At 47.6% G+C, this 17,290-nt stretch overlaps 1 protein-coding gene across 2 annotated transcripts in view; it reads right to left on the bottom strand.

The window, feature by feature from the left end:
* LOC147640074 (elongation factor P (EF-P) family protein) overlaps positions 1-17,290 on the bottom strand; it is a 127,558-nt gene that overhangs the window by 90,711 nt on the left and 19,557 nt on the right. The window contains exons 2-4 of one of the 2 annotated variants that reach the window (XM_086776780.1): positions 17,237-17,267; positions 17,113-17,126; positions 16,891-16,941 (exon numbers count right to left, since the gene is read on the bottom strand). The exons of the other annotated variant lie outside the window; for it this stretch is intronic. Coding sequence (XP_086632906.1) covers positions 16,891-16,941; positions 17,113-17,126; positions 17,237-17,267 — 96 coding nt within the window. The remainder of the gene's footprint in view (positions 1-16,890; positions 16,942-17,112; positions 17,127-17,236; positions 17,268-17,290) is intronic. 2 annotated transcript variants of the gene reach the window in all.

Raw genomic sequence — 17,290 nt, forward strand, 5'->3', positions numbered from 1 at the left:
AGGACAGCCGATAGGACCTACATCTCCATGACCAGTATAAAAATACCCAGTCGGCCAGAAATGAACAGTCGGCCAGCAACATCAGGGTGTCCACGACCTGTACCACAGTCGGCCTGCACCAGAACTGAAGTCGGGTACTGCACGTACAGTCGGCCAAGATAAAGACATCCTGCCATCTCAGGGCTGCCACCCAAGCCACAGAAAAATGGGAAAAAATGGGGGAAAAATACGGGGAGTGAGGAAAAATGAGAACAACACCTACAAGGGCGGGCACACCCACAACAAAGGCCCTAGTGTCTACATAGAGGCAGGAGATGACTTCTGACACCCCCTCTCAGCTCCTGGCTGTGAAACCAACCACAGGGAGCTGGGGTGCCGCCTGAGCAAAGCTTGAGATAGCGACTTCGTGAAGAGGTCCACCGTACTGTCCTCCGTCGAACAGAACTCTAGCAAGATGTCATCAGCAACGATCTGTTCACAAACAAAGTGCCTCTGTATGACCGTGGGTTCCTCGAGTGTGGAAGCCCAATCCTGCCATGCAACCTCTCCAACCTCACCACCTCACAAGAAGCATCACAAGCAGCCCGGTACTCTGCCTCTGTCGACGACAAGGCAAAAGATGACTGCCTCTTACTGCTCCGTAGAACTGCTCCTGGGCCTGAAGGAGATCTCCTCGTGTCTGGATCTCCTCCCCAATCTGAGTCACTCCAACCGTGGAGTCGGACTCCATCCATCAATCCCCCTCGTGTGTAAAAGAGTCCATGATCCTTCGCATGCTGCAGAAACCACAAGATATGCAATCCTGCCTCCCAAAGAGTCATCTGCAACCATGAGCTCAATTGCCTCATCAGGAAGCTCCCGTCCAATCTGTATCCATCAACCAAATCAATGATCCATTCTGCTTTCGAGTCAAAGAGACATCACTGCTCACAAGGATCCACACCTGTTACGGTGGAAAGCCAAATCCTGGAAACCTACTAAAGACCACGCAAGGCCTTCTGAAACCTGTCAACCACCCCCTCTAAATCTGGAACCACAAAGCCTGGAGAGTGCGCAACATCCACCTCCTTCTGCAAGTAATCAACTGCCACCAACCTAGCTTTCCAAGAGGTCCCCATGGAAAGAACATCCTCATCTACAAGAGTTTCTTTGTCCCGAATACTACGAGACATCAGAGCATAAGTTACCTGTTCAGTTTCTTCTGACTGACGAACGCAAGAACCACCAACATCAGTACTGGAAAGTTCCTGCCAATTGCTGCCATCAACTGGCAAGCTATCCTCCATCTGGTCCCAGAGAGCCTACACCTGCAGCGTATCCACACTTAAGTGGCCATTACCAGACTGCCACTCATCACAAACCTGAGGACCTAGGAGAGAGAGTGCTGAAAGCTTGTAACCTCCATTCTCCACTCCGCCTTCCCAAACTACCTGGCCTGTTGCTTTGTCTCGGAGAGCAACAAAATGCTCATCAAACTCCACCCGTACGCCAGTCTTGCAAACCTGATACACGGACAACAGATGAAAACCAAGTGACGGAACATACAACACCTGGGAGGAATGCTTCCCCCCTTTGCCATCAGGAACTATCTCCAACCTGCCCTCACTGTGAACTCGGATAGTGGATGTATCCCGAGTAAGAATGTGACCAGAATACCTACAGAAATCCTGTAAAGCCAAACGGGAAGAGTCATGTGCCTGGAAGCACCACTGAGTAGAATCCACTCCCGAGTATCTGTTTGCGGAGAGTCCTCCAACCTCCTCCCTGCCTGAAGAAAATGAAACATCGATGTCCATCACCTCCAAGTGCACAAAAGCCGGAGTCTTCATAATTGCTGCTGAGGAATCTTCACCCTTCTCCATCTTCCGCTTGGGACACTGCCTCCAATAGTGGCCTTTCTCACCACAATCATTACAGGTCCTCCCTACCTTTAGTTTCTCGCGGTCAGCGTCGAACTTCTGCTCAGAAGACTTCTCCGTTGAAGCCTTCCCTTTGCCCTTGTTACTGCCTTTCGACTGTTGGCCAATTAAGGCCTCCGAACCTCCACCCTGAGGAGGGTTTGAGAATCTTTCCTCCTGGTCCAAGACCATGGGCACAAGCTCCTCCCAAGTAATGGTGCTGAGCCTGCCACTAGTAATCAAAGACGAGTAAAATGCTGAGTACTGAGAGGGCAAATGCGACAGCAACGTTATGGCCATGTCCTCTGATGATATCTCCTTCCCAGCCTGGAGAACTTCCTGCTGAAGAGCCTGCAGCTTGTTAATATGCTCCCACATCGTCGACAACTTTGCAGGGCTCATAACCTGCATCGGTACTTCCAAGGAACTCCTCTTCATGGGTGATACCCTGTTGTAAAGAGAAGCCAAATGCTGCCATATACCTCTGGCTAGCGTCATATGCTTTACATGATTGATTACCTGCGGTGTGTAGTTGAGGAAGATAAATGAACGGACCCTGGCATTGACACGATCCCACAACTGTGCCTGTGCCTCCCGGTCCTTTCGGGTTGACGGTAACTCCCCTTCCTCTACTTCCGTGCGTGGAACCCCAACAATGATGAAATCAGCAAGGTCATATGACTCCAAAACAGATTCCATCATAACCTTCCATATGCCGTAGTAGTTGTTCCCGTCCAACTGACGGTCCACCGAGAACGTGGGGAGTGTAGGGATCTCCACATGCCTCTCAGCCATCTCTAACAAATCTGCCATTGCGGGGATGTAATCTGAAAAAAGGGTGGGTGGGTGGGAACAAAGAAGAACTTACACCTGCAAGTGGCTGTCCAGCAAATCAGCCCGCCGTCCTCTTGCTTCTCTTCTTCCCGATCAGTCCAAAACAGTCCACCAATCAGCAACGCAACAGTCCCCCTCTTGCTCACACAAATCCCAAGAACTATTAAGAGCCTAGGGCTCTGATACCATGTCAGAATACGCAGTGTGAGATGATGACTAAATCTGGAAACACAAGAAGCAAGTGCAGAAAATAGACAGCAATAGAGAGAGAGGCGTGTAACTCTACTCTATATACACAAAGAAGATCTTGAATAATGATACAAAGTGGCAAGGGGCTGTGGGGCCATTTTATATGGCCCCCAAACAGCAGTCGGCTTGCTGTAGGACAGCCGACAGGACCTACATCTCCACGACCAGTATAAAAATACCCAGTCGGCCAGCAACATCAGGGTGTCCACGACCTGTACCACAGTCGGCCAACACCAGAACTAAAGTCGGGTACTGTAGGTACAGTCGGCCAAGATAAAGACATCCTGCAACCCAAGCCACAGAAAAATGGGAAAAAATGGGGAAAAAATACGAGTGAGGAAAAATGAGAACAACACCTACAAGGGCGGACACACCCACAACAAAGGCCCTGGTGTCTACATAAAGACAGGAGATGACTTCTAACACACCCTTCCCATTGTTCCAAGATAAGCTGGAGGGGATATCACATGTGGTCGTCCTTTAGATGCATGTGCCATGACAGTTGAGGATACTTGTACAAAGAAGTTAGTGTATGCATGTGTGTAACTAGGTTTAGAGTTAGGATAGAATCGGTAGCAAATCAGCAAGGTGCAGAATTGTTCAAGTTTGGGCAGTTTTGGATCAGCTTTTGGCAGCTTAAGCATGTGTAGACTAGCATGGCAAATGAGCCAATGTTCGGGCACCCTTTAGCTCAGTTTGAACACAATTAGTGACTTTTATGACATAATTTACAAGAGGCCAGTCTACAAGAGTTAATGGACAAGGATTTCTCCTACAAAAGGATTCCAAATTCCCATTCTATTCTACATTATTTTTGAGTTTACAAAAGGCTGGCCAACAAGAGCTAGTGGACGAGGATTTCTCCTATAAAAGGATTCCTAAATCCCCATTCTACATATCTTCCACAAAACTTTTTGAAACAGCCAACAGAGAGGAAAGCCTCTCACGAAGGTAGAAAAATTCACTCAAGACCAGCAATATTCATTATATTCATTTTCACTACCAGTTAATATTTATTTTATGTAGTAGTTTAGGTTGAGAAAGTCGTCCCTTATCGTCTCTCTTCTTATTCTTTGTGTATATTTAGTTATGACTATGTGACCGCTCCCTACAGAAGGCCTACAGATCAGAAGACAATATACACATATTTAGAACACTTAGTTTAACTGATATTAAACAATGGAAACAGCATCAGCAACATAAATACTGGAAATATTGAAAAATACACATGACACCAGCACTGGGGCCGGAAAGGGGGTGTCCCCGTCCAGTGTACTGGCACGGCATAACAGGCAGCACACGCAAACAAGTCATGCAAAAACAAATTTATGCATGCAGGCATAAATGCATGTGCACATATAATCGACGAAATATCCCTTTCATGAAACTTGTACAAAAAATTCCTGTTGGGCACAAAACTGGCGCGACAAAAATATAAAGATATGTACTGGTCTTCCTATGGAGTGACAATCCCATAGGTAAGACGCCATCCTGGCCATACACGGGTGGCACCAACAGGCTCCCGTCCATAAAGCACGAAGCAGGTCACACACGGGTGGCACGAAACTAGTTCCCGTCCATGTGACACAGCACTAGTCACACACGGGTGGCACTAATCTGGCTCCCGTCCATGTAACACTAAAAGACTGGCCCTTTCACATGGGACACTCGCCTGGCCCCATGTGAACACGGCACAAATCTGGCCGCTCTATGGAGTGACAGCCCCATAGAAGTGGCTCCAGAAATGGAGATGGACCAAATGGTGAGACAAACTATTAGTAGCACACTTCCACTAATGTACATCTTGTTAGGTATTTCGGAGTTAGTTGGTGTGAACACCCTCTTTGGGTGTGAACGGCCCTTATTAGGTTTTGGTCAAAAGATAAGGCTCCCTTTGGAGTGATGGAGTTGATGCCTCACAAACCTTCATTAGTCACAGTGATATGGACTCTAAACTACAATCATGTGATACAAAAGAACACAGTGATGCCAACACTGTAGCATGTACCGAGCTAGGACCGTGTGAAACAACGAAGCCTTTCTTTAAACCTAAGTTTAGTGAGTCTTTAGCAATCCTTTAAAATAGCATACATAATCTGAAAGAGATGTAATAGGGACGACACCAGGTGGGGTCTCGAATTACCCACTGAAGGGCACCCCCTGCAAGCGGGAGTATTTGCTTTATTTCTTCTTCTGGAGAACTCTATACAAGCTGAACTGTGTCCACAAGACTGAGCGGACAAACTGACTAACTGACAGCCAAACGCAAGGACAAAGCGACCAAACACTGGGCAGAACTGTGCATAAGCTTTAGGTGATTGTGAAGCTATCTTCGAGAGAAATACACCAGCCTGAGACTGAGGGTAGGTGTGCTGAATACTCCTGAAGAGACTGAGCTTCTTTGCCTTGGGCTAAGAGCACAAGTATGGCTGTAAGTATGCACAAGCAAGAGCCTAAGCATACATGTTTGTTTTCTGCTTATAATCTCTGATCTATACCTACGTATTTTGAGACTAAACAGGCCTTGCATTTTTATATGTCCACATGCTGCAAGTTGGCTGCGCCTTACTGCCTGTCGGCCAGCCTTAAATGCTACGACCAGCATAAAATGTCTAGTCGGCTGCAGCAACTGATCACGACTAGCATTTTATGCTAGTCGACTGCCTGAATGCTAGTCAGGTGGGTGCCAGACCTAGCCAACTGGGGCCCAAGTCCACTATGGCCTAGCCGACTGCTCATTAGCCTCCAAAAAGCTGTCAGTTGAGCTTAAAGGGTGGCTAGGGGGTTGGCTACCCCCTTGCAAGGCTAGCCCACCTTGGGGGCTGCCTTGGAGCTGGCCTTAGGGCTGGCCCCCGTTCTACATGAAGTGCAACTACATGCTTCTAATGCATCTACTGCTATGGCTGACATCTACATGCTCATGAATAATGAACACTTGTTGAATTCTCCACGGTGGGTTAAGAGGACTGACCCAACACTCTAAGGCAAGGAGACTGACCTACGTAGCTTGTGCTTGACATGTCCCGGACTAGGCTCGCAAAGGGGTCACGGCATACGACAAATATATCCTAAAAGGTACTTCTGTACATGACTCTTGCACTGCCGATGAGCCAGTTTGTCACCGTATACCACAGTGCATGGGTGCACGTGACAAACACCCAAACACTCATGTCAAGTCTGATATAAGAGCTTGACCACTAAATAACAGCCTACATCAGTCTATCAAGACAACCCTCCTCTTGCTCTAAGCAAGGGTATAAAGAGAATGATGGAGCATTATAGAAGGAAACACATAATATATTTAATTCAGATTTTGGGGGACTTCCTGAGCAGAGAACCCATGACTCAAAAATAGGATAAATATAATTTTGAAAGTTTAAAAACTTTCCCTCAACCATACATCTGTTAGAAGTCATCTCCTATCTATTTTTATACACCAGGGCCTTTGTTGTGGGTGTGCCCGCCCTTATTAGGTGTTTTCTCATTTTTCCCCTCTCCCTATTTTTCCCCCATTTTTCCCTATTTTTTCTATGGCTTGGGTGGCTTCCCTGTGTTGGCAGGAGGGCCGTTGTGCTGGCCGACTGTACCTTCAAGAACCCGACCTCATATATCTTCAGGCCGACTCAGGACAGCTAGCCGACTGAGTGTGTTTGCTGGTCGTGGAGGTTCAGGGCCAGTCGGCTGCCTTTAGCACAGGCCGACTGGGTATTTGGGGCCATATAAAATGGCCCCATGGCCCCCATTCCATTTTGTATCATTCTTGGGATCTTCTTGTGTATATAGAGCAGAGTTACACGCCTCTATCTCTCTCTCTCTTGTGCTGTGATTTTCTGCACTGCGTTTTGCTCTTGTGTTCCCAAATCTGGTCATCATCTCCGCTGCGTATTCTGACATGGTATCAGAGCCTAGGCTCTAGATAGTTCTTGGGATTTGTGTGAGCAAGAGGGGGACTGTTGTGTTAATGATTGGTGGACTGTTCAGGACTGTTCGAGAAGAGAAGCAAGAGGACGGCGGGCTGATTTGCTGGACAGCCACTTGCAAGTGTTAGTTCTTCTTTGTTCCCTCCCACCCACCCTTTTCAGAGTACATCCCCGCAATGGCAAATCTGTTTGAGATGGCCGAGAAGCATGTGAAGATCCCGACACTCCCCACGTTCCCGGTGGACCGTCAGTTGGACGGGAACAACTACGGCATATGGAAGGTTATGATGGAATCTGTTCTGGAGTCTTACGACCTCGCTGATTTCGTCGTTGTTGGGGTTCCACGGCCGGAAGCAGAGGAAGGGGAGTTACCGTCGATCCGAAAGGACCGGGAGGCTCAGACACAGATATGGGATCGTGTCAATGCCAGGGTACGCCGTTCGTTTATCATTCTCAACTGGACACCGCAGGTAATCAATCATGTAAAGCATATAACGCTGGCCAGAGGTATATGGCAGCTCTCTTTACAACAGGGTAATGAAGAGGATTTCCTTGGAAGTACAGATGCGGGTTATGAGCCCTGCAAAGTCGTTGACGATGCGGGAGCATATTAACAAGCTGCAGGCTCTTTAACAGGAAGTTCTTCAGGCTGGGAAGGAGATATCGTCAGAGGACATGGCCATAACGTTGCTGTCACACTTGCCCTCTCAGTACTCAGCATTTTACTTGTCTTTGATTACCAGTGGCAGGCTCAGCACCATCACGTGGGAGGAGCTTGTGCCCATGGTCTTGGACCAGGAGGAACGATTCACGAACCCTCCTCAAGGTGGATGTTCGGAGGCCTTAACTGGCCAACGGTCGAAAGGCCGTAACACGGGCAAAGGGAAGGCTTCGTCGGAGAAGTCTTCTGAGAAGAAGAACGTTACTGACCGCGAGAAACTAAAGGCAAAGAGGACCTGTAATGATTGTGGCGAGAAAGGCCACTATTGGAGGCAGTGTCCCAAGTGGAAGACCGAGAAGGGTGAAGATTCCTCAACAGCAATCATGAAGACTCCGGCTTTTGTGCACCTGGAGGTGGTGGACACCGATGTTTCATTTTCTTCAGGCAAGGAGGAGATTGGAGGACTCTCCGCAACGGATACTCGGGAGTGGATTCTAGATAGTGGTGCTTCCAGGCACATGACTCCTTCCCGTTCCGCTTTACAGGATCTGTTTTCTGGTCACATTCTTACTGAGGATACATCCACTATCCCAGTTCACAGTGAGGGCAGGATGGAGATAGTTCCCGATGGCAGAGGGGGGAAGCATTCCTCCCAGGTGTTGTATGTTCCGTCACTTGATTTTCATCTGTTGTCAGTGCATCAGGTTTGCGAGACTGGCGTACGGGTGGAGTTTGATGAGCACTTTGTTGCTCTCCGGGACAAAGCAACAGGCCAGGTAGTTTGGAAAGGCGGAGTGGAGAATGGAGTTTACAAGCTTTCAGCACTCTCTCTCCCAGGTCCTTAGGTTTGTGATAAGTGGCAATCTGGTAATGGGCACTTAAGTGTGGATACGCTGCAGGTGCAGGCTTTCCGAGACCAGATGGTGGATAGCTTGCCAGTAGATGGCAGCAGTTGGCAGGAACTCTCCAGTACTAATGTTGGTAGTTCTTGTGTTCGTCAGTCAGAGGAAACTGAGGAAACTGAACACGTAACTTATGCTCTCATGTCTCGTAGTATTCGGAACAAAGAACCTCCTCTAGATATGTTCTTTCCACGGAGACCTTTCGGAAAGCCCGGCAGGTGGCAGTTGATTACTTGCAGAAGGAGGTGCATACTCCAGGCTGTGTGGTTCCGGATTCAGAGGGGGTGGTTGACAGGTTTCCGAAGGCCTTGCGTGGTCTTCAACAGGTTTCCAAGACTTGTTTTTGCACCGTAACAGGTGTTGATCCTTGTGAGTAATGTGATGCCTCTTTGACTCAGAAGCAGAATGGTTCACTGATCTGGTTGATGGACACCAGATTGGACGGGAGCTTCCTGGTGAGGCAGTTGAGCTCATGGTTGCAGATGACTCGGAGATCTACTTCAGGCCCAAGAGCAATTTTTTGGAGCAGTAAGAGACAGTCATCTTTTGCCTTGTCGAGGACAGAGGCAGAGTACCGGGCTGCTTGTGATGCTCCTCGTGCGAGGTGGTGAGGTTACAAAGGTTGCATTGCAGGATTGGGCTTCCACTGGAGGAACCCATGGTCATCCGGAGGCACTTTGTTCGTGAACAGATCGTTGCTGATGACATCTTGCTAGAGTTCTGTTCGACGGAGGACAGTACGGTGGACCTCTTCACGAAGTCGCTATCTCAGGATTTGCTCAGGCAGCACCCCAGCTCCCTGTGGTTGGTTTCACAGCCAGGAGCTAAGAGGGGGTGTTAGAAGTCATCTCCTATCTATTTTTATACACCAGGGCCTTTGTTGTGGGTGTGCCCGCCCTTATTAGGTGTTTTCTCATTTTTCCCCACTCTCCGTATTTTTCCCCCATTTTTCCCTATTTTTTCTATGGCTTGGGTGGCTTCCCTATGTTGGCAAGAGTGCCTTTGTGCTGGCCGACTGTACCTTCAAGAACCCGACCTCATATCTATTCAGGCCGACTCAGGACAGCTGGCCGACTGAGTGTGTTTGCTGGTCGTGGAGGTTCAGGGCCAATCGGCTGCCTTTAGCACAAGCTGACTGGGTATTTGGGGCCATATAAAATGGCCCCATGGCCCCCATTCCATTTTGTATCATTCTCGGGATCTTCTTGTGTATATAGAGCAGAGTTACACGCCTCTATCTCTCTCTCTCTTGTGCTGTGATTTTCTGCCCTGCGTTTTGCTCGTGTTCCCAAATCTGGTCATCATCTCCGCTGCGTATTCTGACAACATCATGAAAGAGTAGTCTCTTTCAACAATGTTTCCATGCCAGTGCCGATGCAGAATTTGTTGCGGAAGGCAACGGGGCCCTAATGCAAATGCTTGGACCTTCCATGTGAAGGCCCACCTAGGGTTTAGGGTTAGGCAGCAACTGTTGCTATGGAGTATGAAACTCCATTGTGGGTAAGAGAAAGAAAGAAAGAAAGAAAGATATATTAAGCGTCTACTACTAAAGACCCAATTGGCCTATGAGACCAAAGTGAATGTCCATGGCATATCTCATCATGGAATGGAAAATAAAACAGAAAGAAAACATAAACATAGCTATCTCACTGGGGTGATACAAAACTATCCATGGAAACTCATCATGGAATACTAAGGACATAGAAACATGAGAGCAACATCAGCTCCGAGTAGATGGTATACCACTCTCCAAAATATCAAGCATGGGGCTAATGAGTAGGTATTATCATCCCCACTGGTGGGGACCATATATGACCCATGGGACCAAACTTTGTTACAAAGATTAGATTAGATTAGGTATTATTGTCCCCACTGGTGGGGGCCATATATGACCCAGGACCAAACTTCGTTACAAAGCATAGATAATTCTTCTTTCAAACGAAAGCGTTTCAAGGGGTGTCAGTTTGACTACTTACAAGGTGTTGTCTACGATCCAAAAGTTGGTTGAGAAATGTACCTAGCATGGTGGGAGAAAAGAAACTTGCCTGCAAAAGCTGTTGTATATCTTAACATCCAGCTAGAAGCTGCTAGAAGCTAGGCATTTCAACGTGAAATGTTCCTCCATCTCAATGGCATGCATAGACATTGTCTACATAGCCGAGCTATAGAGAGAGAACACGAGCTGTAGAGAGAGACAGAAATGCACGAGCCGAATCAGCATTGATTAATATGATTCAAGTACATGCTTTTTGTAGGTTTAGAACCTTATCTTTTGACTCACACAAACCACAAGTCAGTGACACATGTCACCTGCGGTGACATCTCTCCTTAGGTCACTTATCTTATCTACTCATAAGAGTAGGTTCACACACATATAAGCACACTTGTCACTTACACATATAAGGAGTGTTCTCACCTAGGTAGGTGTTCACACCTTTACACTAACACATTGGTGGACACAGGAGATGAACACGCACACATACAACTCCGAATCCCAACAAACCCCCCTTCAAAATGAAGGAGAGAGAACCTTCATCATGCTCTATCATGGCCTCCGGATTGCACCATATCCAGAACTAAACATGTTCTCTATGCCAACTTAGAGGCTTAAGACTAAGCATATGATTCAGAGGCTTAACCAAGCACACAAGGCTTGCATATAAGCATGATCTGAGGCTCCAAGATACTCAGCAGTCTAGAGGACCAAGGCACCAACAACTTGGAAATTCCCTTCCAAGCCTGATTCGTAGGAGCTCCACCCCTGGCAACATAAATCAGTTTACCCAAGGAAAAACCCTCCTTGCTCTAGGGAGGGTATGACAGAAACAACGAGCCGTAAGGCAGAAAAACACAGAGATTATTACAATTTGGGGGACATCCCAAGCAGAGAACCCATGACGCACAAATAAACAGAAAATAATAAAGGCAAGAACACACGTGGGAAAGCACAACACAGAAAATTGCAAATTATTTTTGGAAGTTTAGATGCTTTCCCGGGGGTCACTTCCGGTGCTACTTCCAAGCTACCGCCCCTTCCATGGCATTATAGAGTTTTCAATGTGTTGCCAGCGGATCCAATTTTGGCCAATTTGGCAAAAACCCCCAAATTTATGGGTAGTGCAGGGCTTCAAATCATTCATTTTACCTAATTTTGGGGAAAGCCCCAAAATCGGCCCTATGCAGCTGCTTCAATTTTGATGCGGATTGCTGATTTTGCAAAAAGCCCCAAATAAATTACATGTAGAGCTTTAATTAGAGTATTCTGTGCCCAGCTAATTTTGATGCTGACGTGAATCTGCAGATACAATAGGTGCATTCAATGTAGACGGCAGCATTGAGGGTAGATACTGGGCGGTGGTGAGCAGCAGCTATGCTTGTGGAGATTGCCGAGGTTGAGGAGGTTAGAGAGTCTATGCCCAGGCCACACAGGTGTAGCAGGTACGAAAGAAGACCGTCGCAAGCGGGGAAGAGCCGAGGCTGGTGGCGGAACCGGCTGACGTGGTTGGACTGCACAACTAGCACAAGTGGTGATGTGGAGGACAGGTGGGGCACCGCTGGTCGCAGTCGTGGTCAGCAGGTCGCCTGCTTGCAGCAGAGAGGATGCGGGTGGCGCCACTGGCCAACTAGTACACGTTGGAGAAGAGGCCGTTTGCTGCACATAACACACGTGGAGAGTTCTTGATGTAGAAACGCAGCACCATCAAGGCAGCTGTGCATGACCAAGCTCTAATATCAATCGAAGGCCCACCTAGGGTTTAGGGTTAGGCAGCAGCTGTTGCTATGACGGATGAAACTCCATCGTGGGTGAGAGAGAGAGAGAGAGAGAGAGAGAGAGAGAGAGAGAGAGAGAGAGAAAGTTATATTAATGTCTACAAAAGGCAAAAATAACCTATGGGACCAAAAGATTACGTCATGTCCATGGAATACATCATGGGTACTAAAAATAAAAGAAAGGAACAAGAGCTAAAATGCCAAAGCTACTCCCAATACAAAGAGCATCAAGCTCTCACATCACCCTAAAATACCCCGCATAGAGAGCTGCATCATGGTACCCAATGTAGTAAAGATGAGCCAGCGGGAGAAAGCCCTGTGGTGAGAGAGAGAGAGAGAGAGAGAGAGAGAGAGAGAGAGAGAAATGAAATGAAATGTTATATTAACGTCTTCAAAAGGCCATAATGACCTATGAGACCAAAAAGTTACATCATGGTGGATCTGATACAATGTCTGGATAAAAAACCAGAAAATGAAAAATAAAGATGATACTATTGGCACCTAGAAAATGAAACTGGAACTGGAAGGTAAACATAAACCCTTATAGGGTGTGAATATAGTGAGGGGGGGGGGGGGGGGGGGTACGCTATGGAGGTGAGTGGAGTACAGTGAGGAGATACAATATCATGTGGGATGGGGGGGTACACTATGGAGGTGCCTCCATCTCATAATATGTGCCGCATTGGACGCTGGCGGATCTCCTCGATATCCTCTGTGGTCAGCACCCTGACTGGGTGTCCCGCATGTCTCGCATCCGAATCCGCCGCTGCAACCTCCGTCTATGCTGGGATGCCCTCCTCTGTAGTCGTGGGCGTCTGGACCACCCAAGCTCAATCGCACAATCAATCAGTGTACCGCTGGTGTGGGCGGTATCCATGTCCTGCTGCTGCTGTGGTCCATGTAATGTGCCTCTGAGTCTGGCTCTCTGTGCGCCTAAGCAGGTTATCTCTATATCTCCGCAGCTCAAGCAAGAACAATCCCAAACACCTATGGTCCTGGTACCCCATGACTCTGGAAAGTGGTCCAAAACCCTCTCTAAATAAACAGTGGAAACGACCACGTATCTCATAGTATGCAGTACAATGGCATATATAATGCAGCTCCGTCTCTGGCTCCCCATGGCATACTCGACATATCCTGACCTCGGCTGGTATACCTCTATATCGGCCAATCTCAATCTCAAGCTGGTGTGAGGATGTGCGAATCTGACCAATAGCACATCGTACTGCATGAGACAAGTGTACATCCATGTAACTGGGTCTGATCACAAAACCATCCGCTGTGAGCTGAAGAAAATGCTCTCTGTAGAAAGCCATCTTCGTGCCCAACTCCTCAGTCGGCTGTATCCATGTCCTCCTAATGTCCAGCTGAACTAAATCCTGACGGATGAGTCTGGTAATCTCTGTCCGTGTGAGAGTGAGAGAGGGTGCCTCCAGAGAATACTGGAAGGGAGGCAATCTGTCCATGCTAAAACCATGTGCCTGGAACCAAGATGTCATCTGTCCATACCAACAAGCCGTGTCTCCCTGTAAAGCTAACTGTCGAGAGGACTCAAGGGCGAGGCGTGCATATCTGTCTCGGGGGAGATCCCACAAGCCATGTATATAGGAGACTGATCTTGTAAGAGCCTCAATCACCAGAGGGGCAGCCGCCAGCTCTGCTCGAATAATCTCATGAGGTACCAAGGCCTTGGCTCTAATAATCCTAGCAATCATAGATACCAAAGGCCTCTCCATACCTCTTCACCCGCCTGCACTGTGATGGCCCACTGAAGGTCCCCATATCTGCACTCCATAAAGCATAGCTGATGTCACTAGAGTGTCAAAAAGCCAAAGTTTCGTTCGAGGTTCCTGAAACTGAACCTGCGAACACATCCTCTCCAAACCACCCAGGGCTGCATGTGCTCTAGTCAATCTAGTCTCTGCTGCTCTCCTCATCGAAAACACTGGCCCACTGAATACTACCCCAAGATATGTATATGCATCTGTATACTCCACAATCTCCTGCCCATATGTAAATGTGGGAGCTGATCGCCTAACCCACTGTGGCGTGGTGTTAAACACCATAACCTTGGTTTTGACAAGGTTGACAGACAATCCACTATCATGTGCAAACTCATGTAAAGCATCCAGATGACGCTGCATACCCTCACGCGAGTCAGAGATCAACACAATATCATCAGCATATAACAATAGTGGGATCCATGTACCTGCTAGCTGGGCTCCTCTGTCCCCCAATCTCTCAATGTAGTCAGAAGCCTCATCCACATAAATACCAAACAATGAAGGAGATAACGGGCAACCTTGCTTCACTCCTATAGTGGAGTGAACCAAAGTAGAGACCCCCTCTAGGGTGCGTACCTGTCCTGCAACTGATCTATATAAAGCCATAATCCCCCATATGAGCTCTGTGGGTACCCCCATCTCCTGTAATCGCCTCATCAATCTAGCTCTGGGCACTGTATCAAATGCTTTGCGGAAGTCCACAAAGCTACAATAAATCCGTCGCCCATGCGACCTGCCCTCCTCAATAATGGCCCGCAGAGTCAAGATGTAGTCAAGAGTAGAGAAACCTCTCCTGAACCCTGCTTGTCCCTCTGCTCGAATGCCCTCTCTCTGCCCATCTACTCAACTACTGCTCAAGAATGGACGCATACAATCGTGCTAGTGTGTGACCAATCATAATAGTGCGATAATTCCCTAGCTCCATAGGGTCCCCTGACTTGAAGATAGGCACGATGGTGGACATACTCCAAGTCTCGGGTAAGCCTTCACACATAGCACGATTGAACATCACTGCTAGAAGCTCTGCCAGCATGTCTCTCGCATGAATAAAGTGCTCAGCGACCAATCCATCATGATCGTATGCTCTCCCAGTCTTCATCCTATCAATGCCCTTCCTTACCATCTATGCGGTAAAGAAAGTACATGTCTGTGGGCATGGTGCTGGCGGGTCAGGAAAAGGTGTCTGTCCAGGAACTGTATATAGAGATGCTGCATAACTACCCCAGACCTTTGTAGAAGTGATGGCCAAAGCAGGGGAGGACTCATGAAACAAACGCCAAGCCTCCCTCGAATCCTGGCTCAAGAACAGCTAGTATAATTCCTGCTCTAGCTGAGCAAGAAAGGCCCGCTTCTTCCTTCGCACAAGGCGCCGGAAGGCAATACGTGACTCTCGGTGAGTAGTGACTCCCAAAGCAACCTCCCGCTACAGTCGGGCTCTTGTCTCTCTGCACTCCTCATCATACCAGCTGTTCTGGGGCATACACCCAGAACGCTGTCTCTGTCCAGGCTGAGTATGTGGATATGCCTCTCTCGTTGCATCCTGTAAAGTCTCTATCAGTATATGGGTCAGCTCCTCCAAAGGTCTCCCTGGCTCCTCTGTGTACAGACGTCTATAAATCCCATCTCTGTAGACAGCATCAGTCTCTGAAGTAAAAGTATATCGAGTGTGATCTGCCCCTCGTGTCCTCTGAGCTGTGGTAAAGTGAAAAGAGATGGTCAATGTCAACAATGCAGGATCCACTACTACCCCAATGGACCAAGATCCAACTGTGAAGTCCTCAATGCATGAAACAAAGCTCGGCATAGCCATAACATAATCCACTGTGCTAGCACCATGTCTATGTGGAAAGCAAGTAAAACCAGCTGCTGACGGAAACCTCTGCAAGCCATTAAGTATGGCCAACCCATGTGCAGTCCCCATATCTACCAAATATCTCCCATACACTGTGCACTCCACATCCTGTGAGCGTATGTCTATTCCCATATCCAGAGTGTCCAGCTCTCTGGCGGTTGCCCGTAAAAGAGAGAGAGAGAGAGAGCACAAGCTGTAAAAGAAGAAGATATATTAATGTCTTGCAAAAGACCCAATGGGTCTATGAGACAAAAGGTGTACAATGTGTCCATGGAATCTAGTCATCCTCGCAGCTCTAGCCTTCTTGGAGAGGCATTGTTTCCAGGTGCATTTTCAGGAGCCAAGACGAAGGGTTGGCTTTTTGACACCCTAGTCACCCCGACACTTATGTATGGAGCTCCAATCTAGGCACCAGATTTATCCTCAGCAAATTGGCAGCACATAGAGCATCATCAGATCATGATGCTATCACGGGGATGATACGCAGCAAGCCATCTGTTCCTCACCAAATCATCCAGGCAAAGTTTGTTGCAGCTCCTCTGTTGATGGAGGCCCTGTTCCAGACAGTCATTTATATACACACGGTGAGGGAGATGGATCCACTTCGACTCCCCCAACTTGCACTTCAGTCATCACAGCGGATAGCGGCTGGATTTCAGATGGACCAGCTACCTCCATTCGTCTTGGCATGGCACACTACTCACCTGGTTTCAGGCACATGGATTTCAGATGGACCAGCTCCCTCCATTTCAGTATGATCCAGATTCCCCATACACTAGGCTTACTACTGGTTTCATTGGGCCAGGCCAGTAGATGAAAAAGGTGGCATATCAAGCACAGTTTATTTTTGTGGGATGCAAGTATCTGGCTGACTAGCCAACTAGACCTCCACAACACCCTTCCTCTCCCCCCCCACACCAGCCTTTTCCAAAAAAGCTTTCTTCTCCATCACTCCTCAATTTTCACTCAAACTAAGACTTCAACTACCTTTGAACTGCAAAAGTGTATTGCAATCTTACCTGTATTGTTGCTCCTCCCCTTCCTTGTTGCGTGTGTTGTGACTTCAATACCTACAAGAGGTGGCAAAAGTCATTGGTTCACATCAGCTCCAACATGCACATAGCTTATATAGCATATTTTGGGAAAAGACACACGGGATGTCTTTGAAGAGAGAAAAAAAGAGATCAAAAACATCGAATAGATTTAAAGCAAAAAGCATAGGTTTAGAAGAGATAATATGCCTCCATTATGCGTCCTGCAAGCAAAAACAAAGTACTTATAAGGCAAAAGACTCAAAACATTAAAAAAAATAAATGACCAGCCAATAACAAAAATGGCATTTTTTTATTTGCAAATCAAACTCACCCTTCCGCTCAATTATATTGCCTTCCCTAACCTGCAAAATCCAAGTTATATCTG

Source organism: Cibotium barometz, chromosome 3, assembly GCF_041138505.1.
Source record: "Cibotium barometz isolate CiBa-2024 chromosome 3, ASM4113850v1, whole genome shotgun sequence".
NCBI classification, from domain to species: domain Eukaryota; kingdom Viridiplantae; phylum Streptophyta; class Polypodiopsida; order Cyatheales; family Cibotiaceae; genus Cibotium; species Cibotium barometz.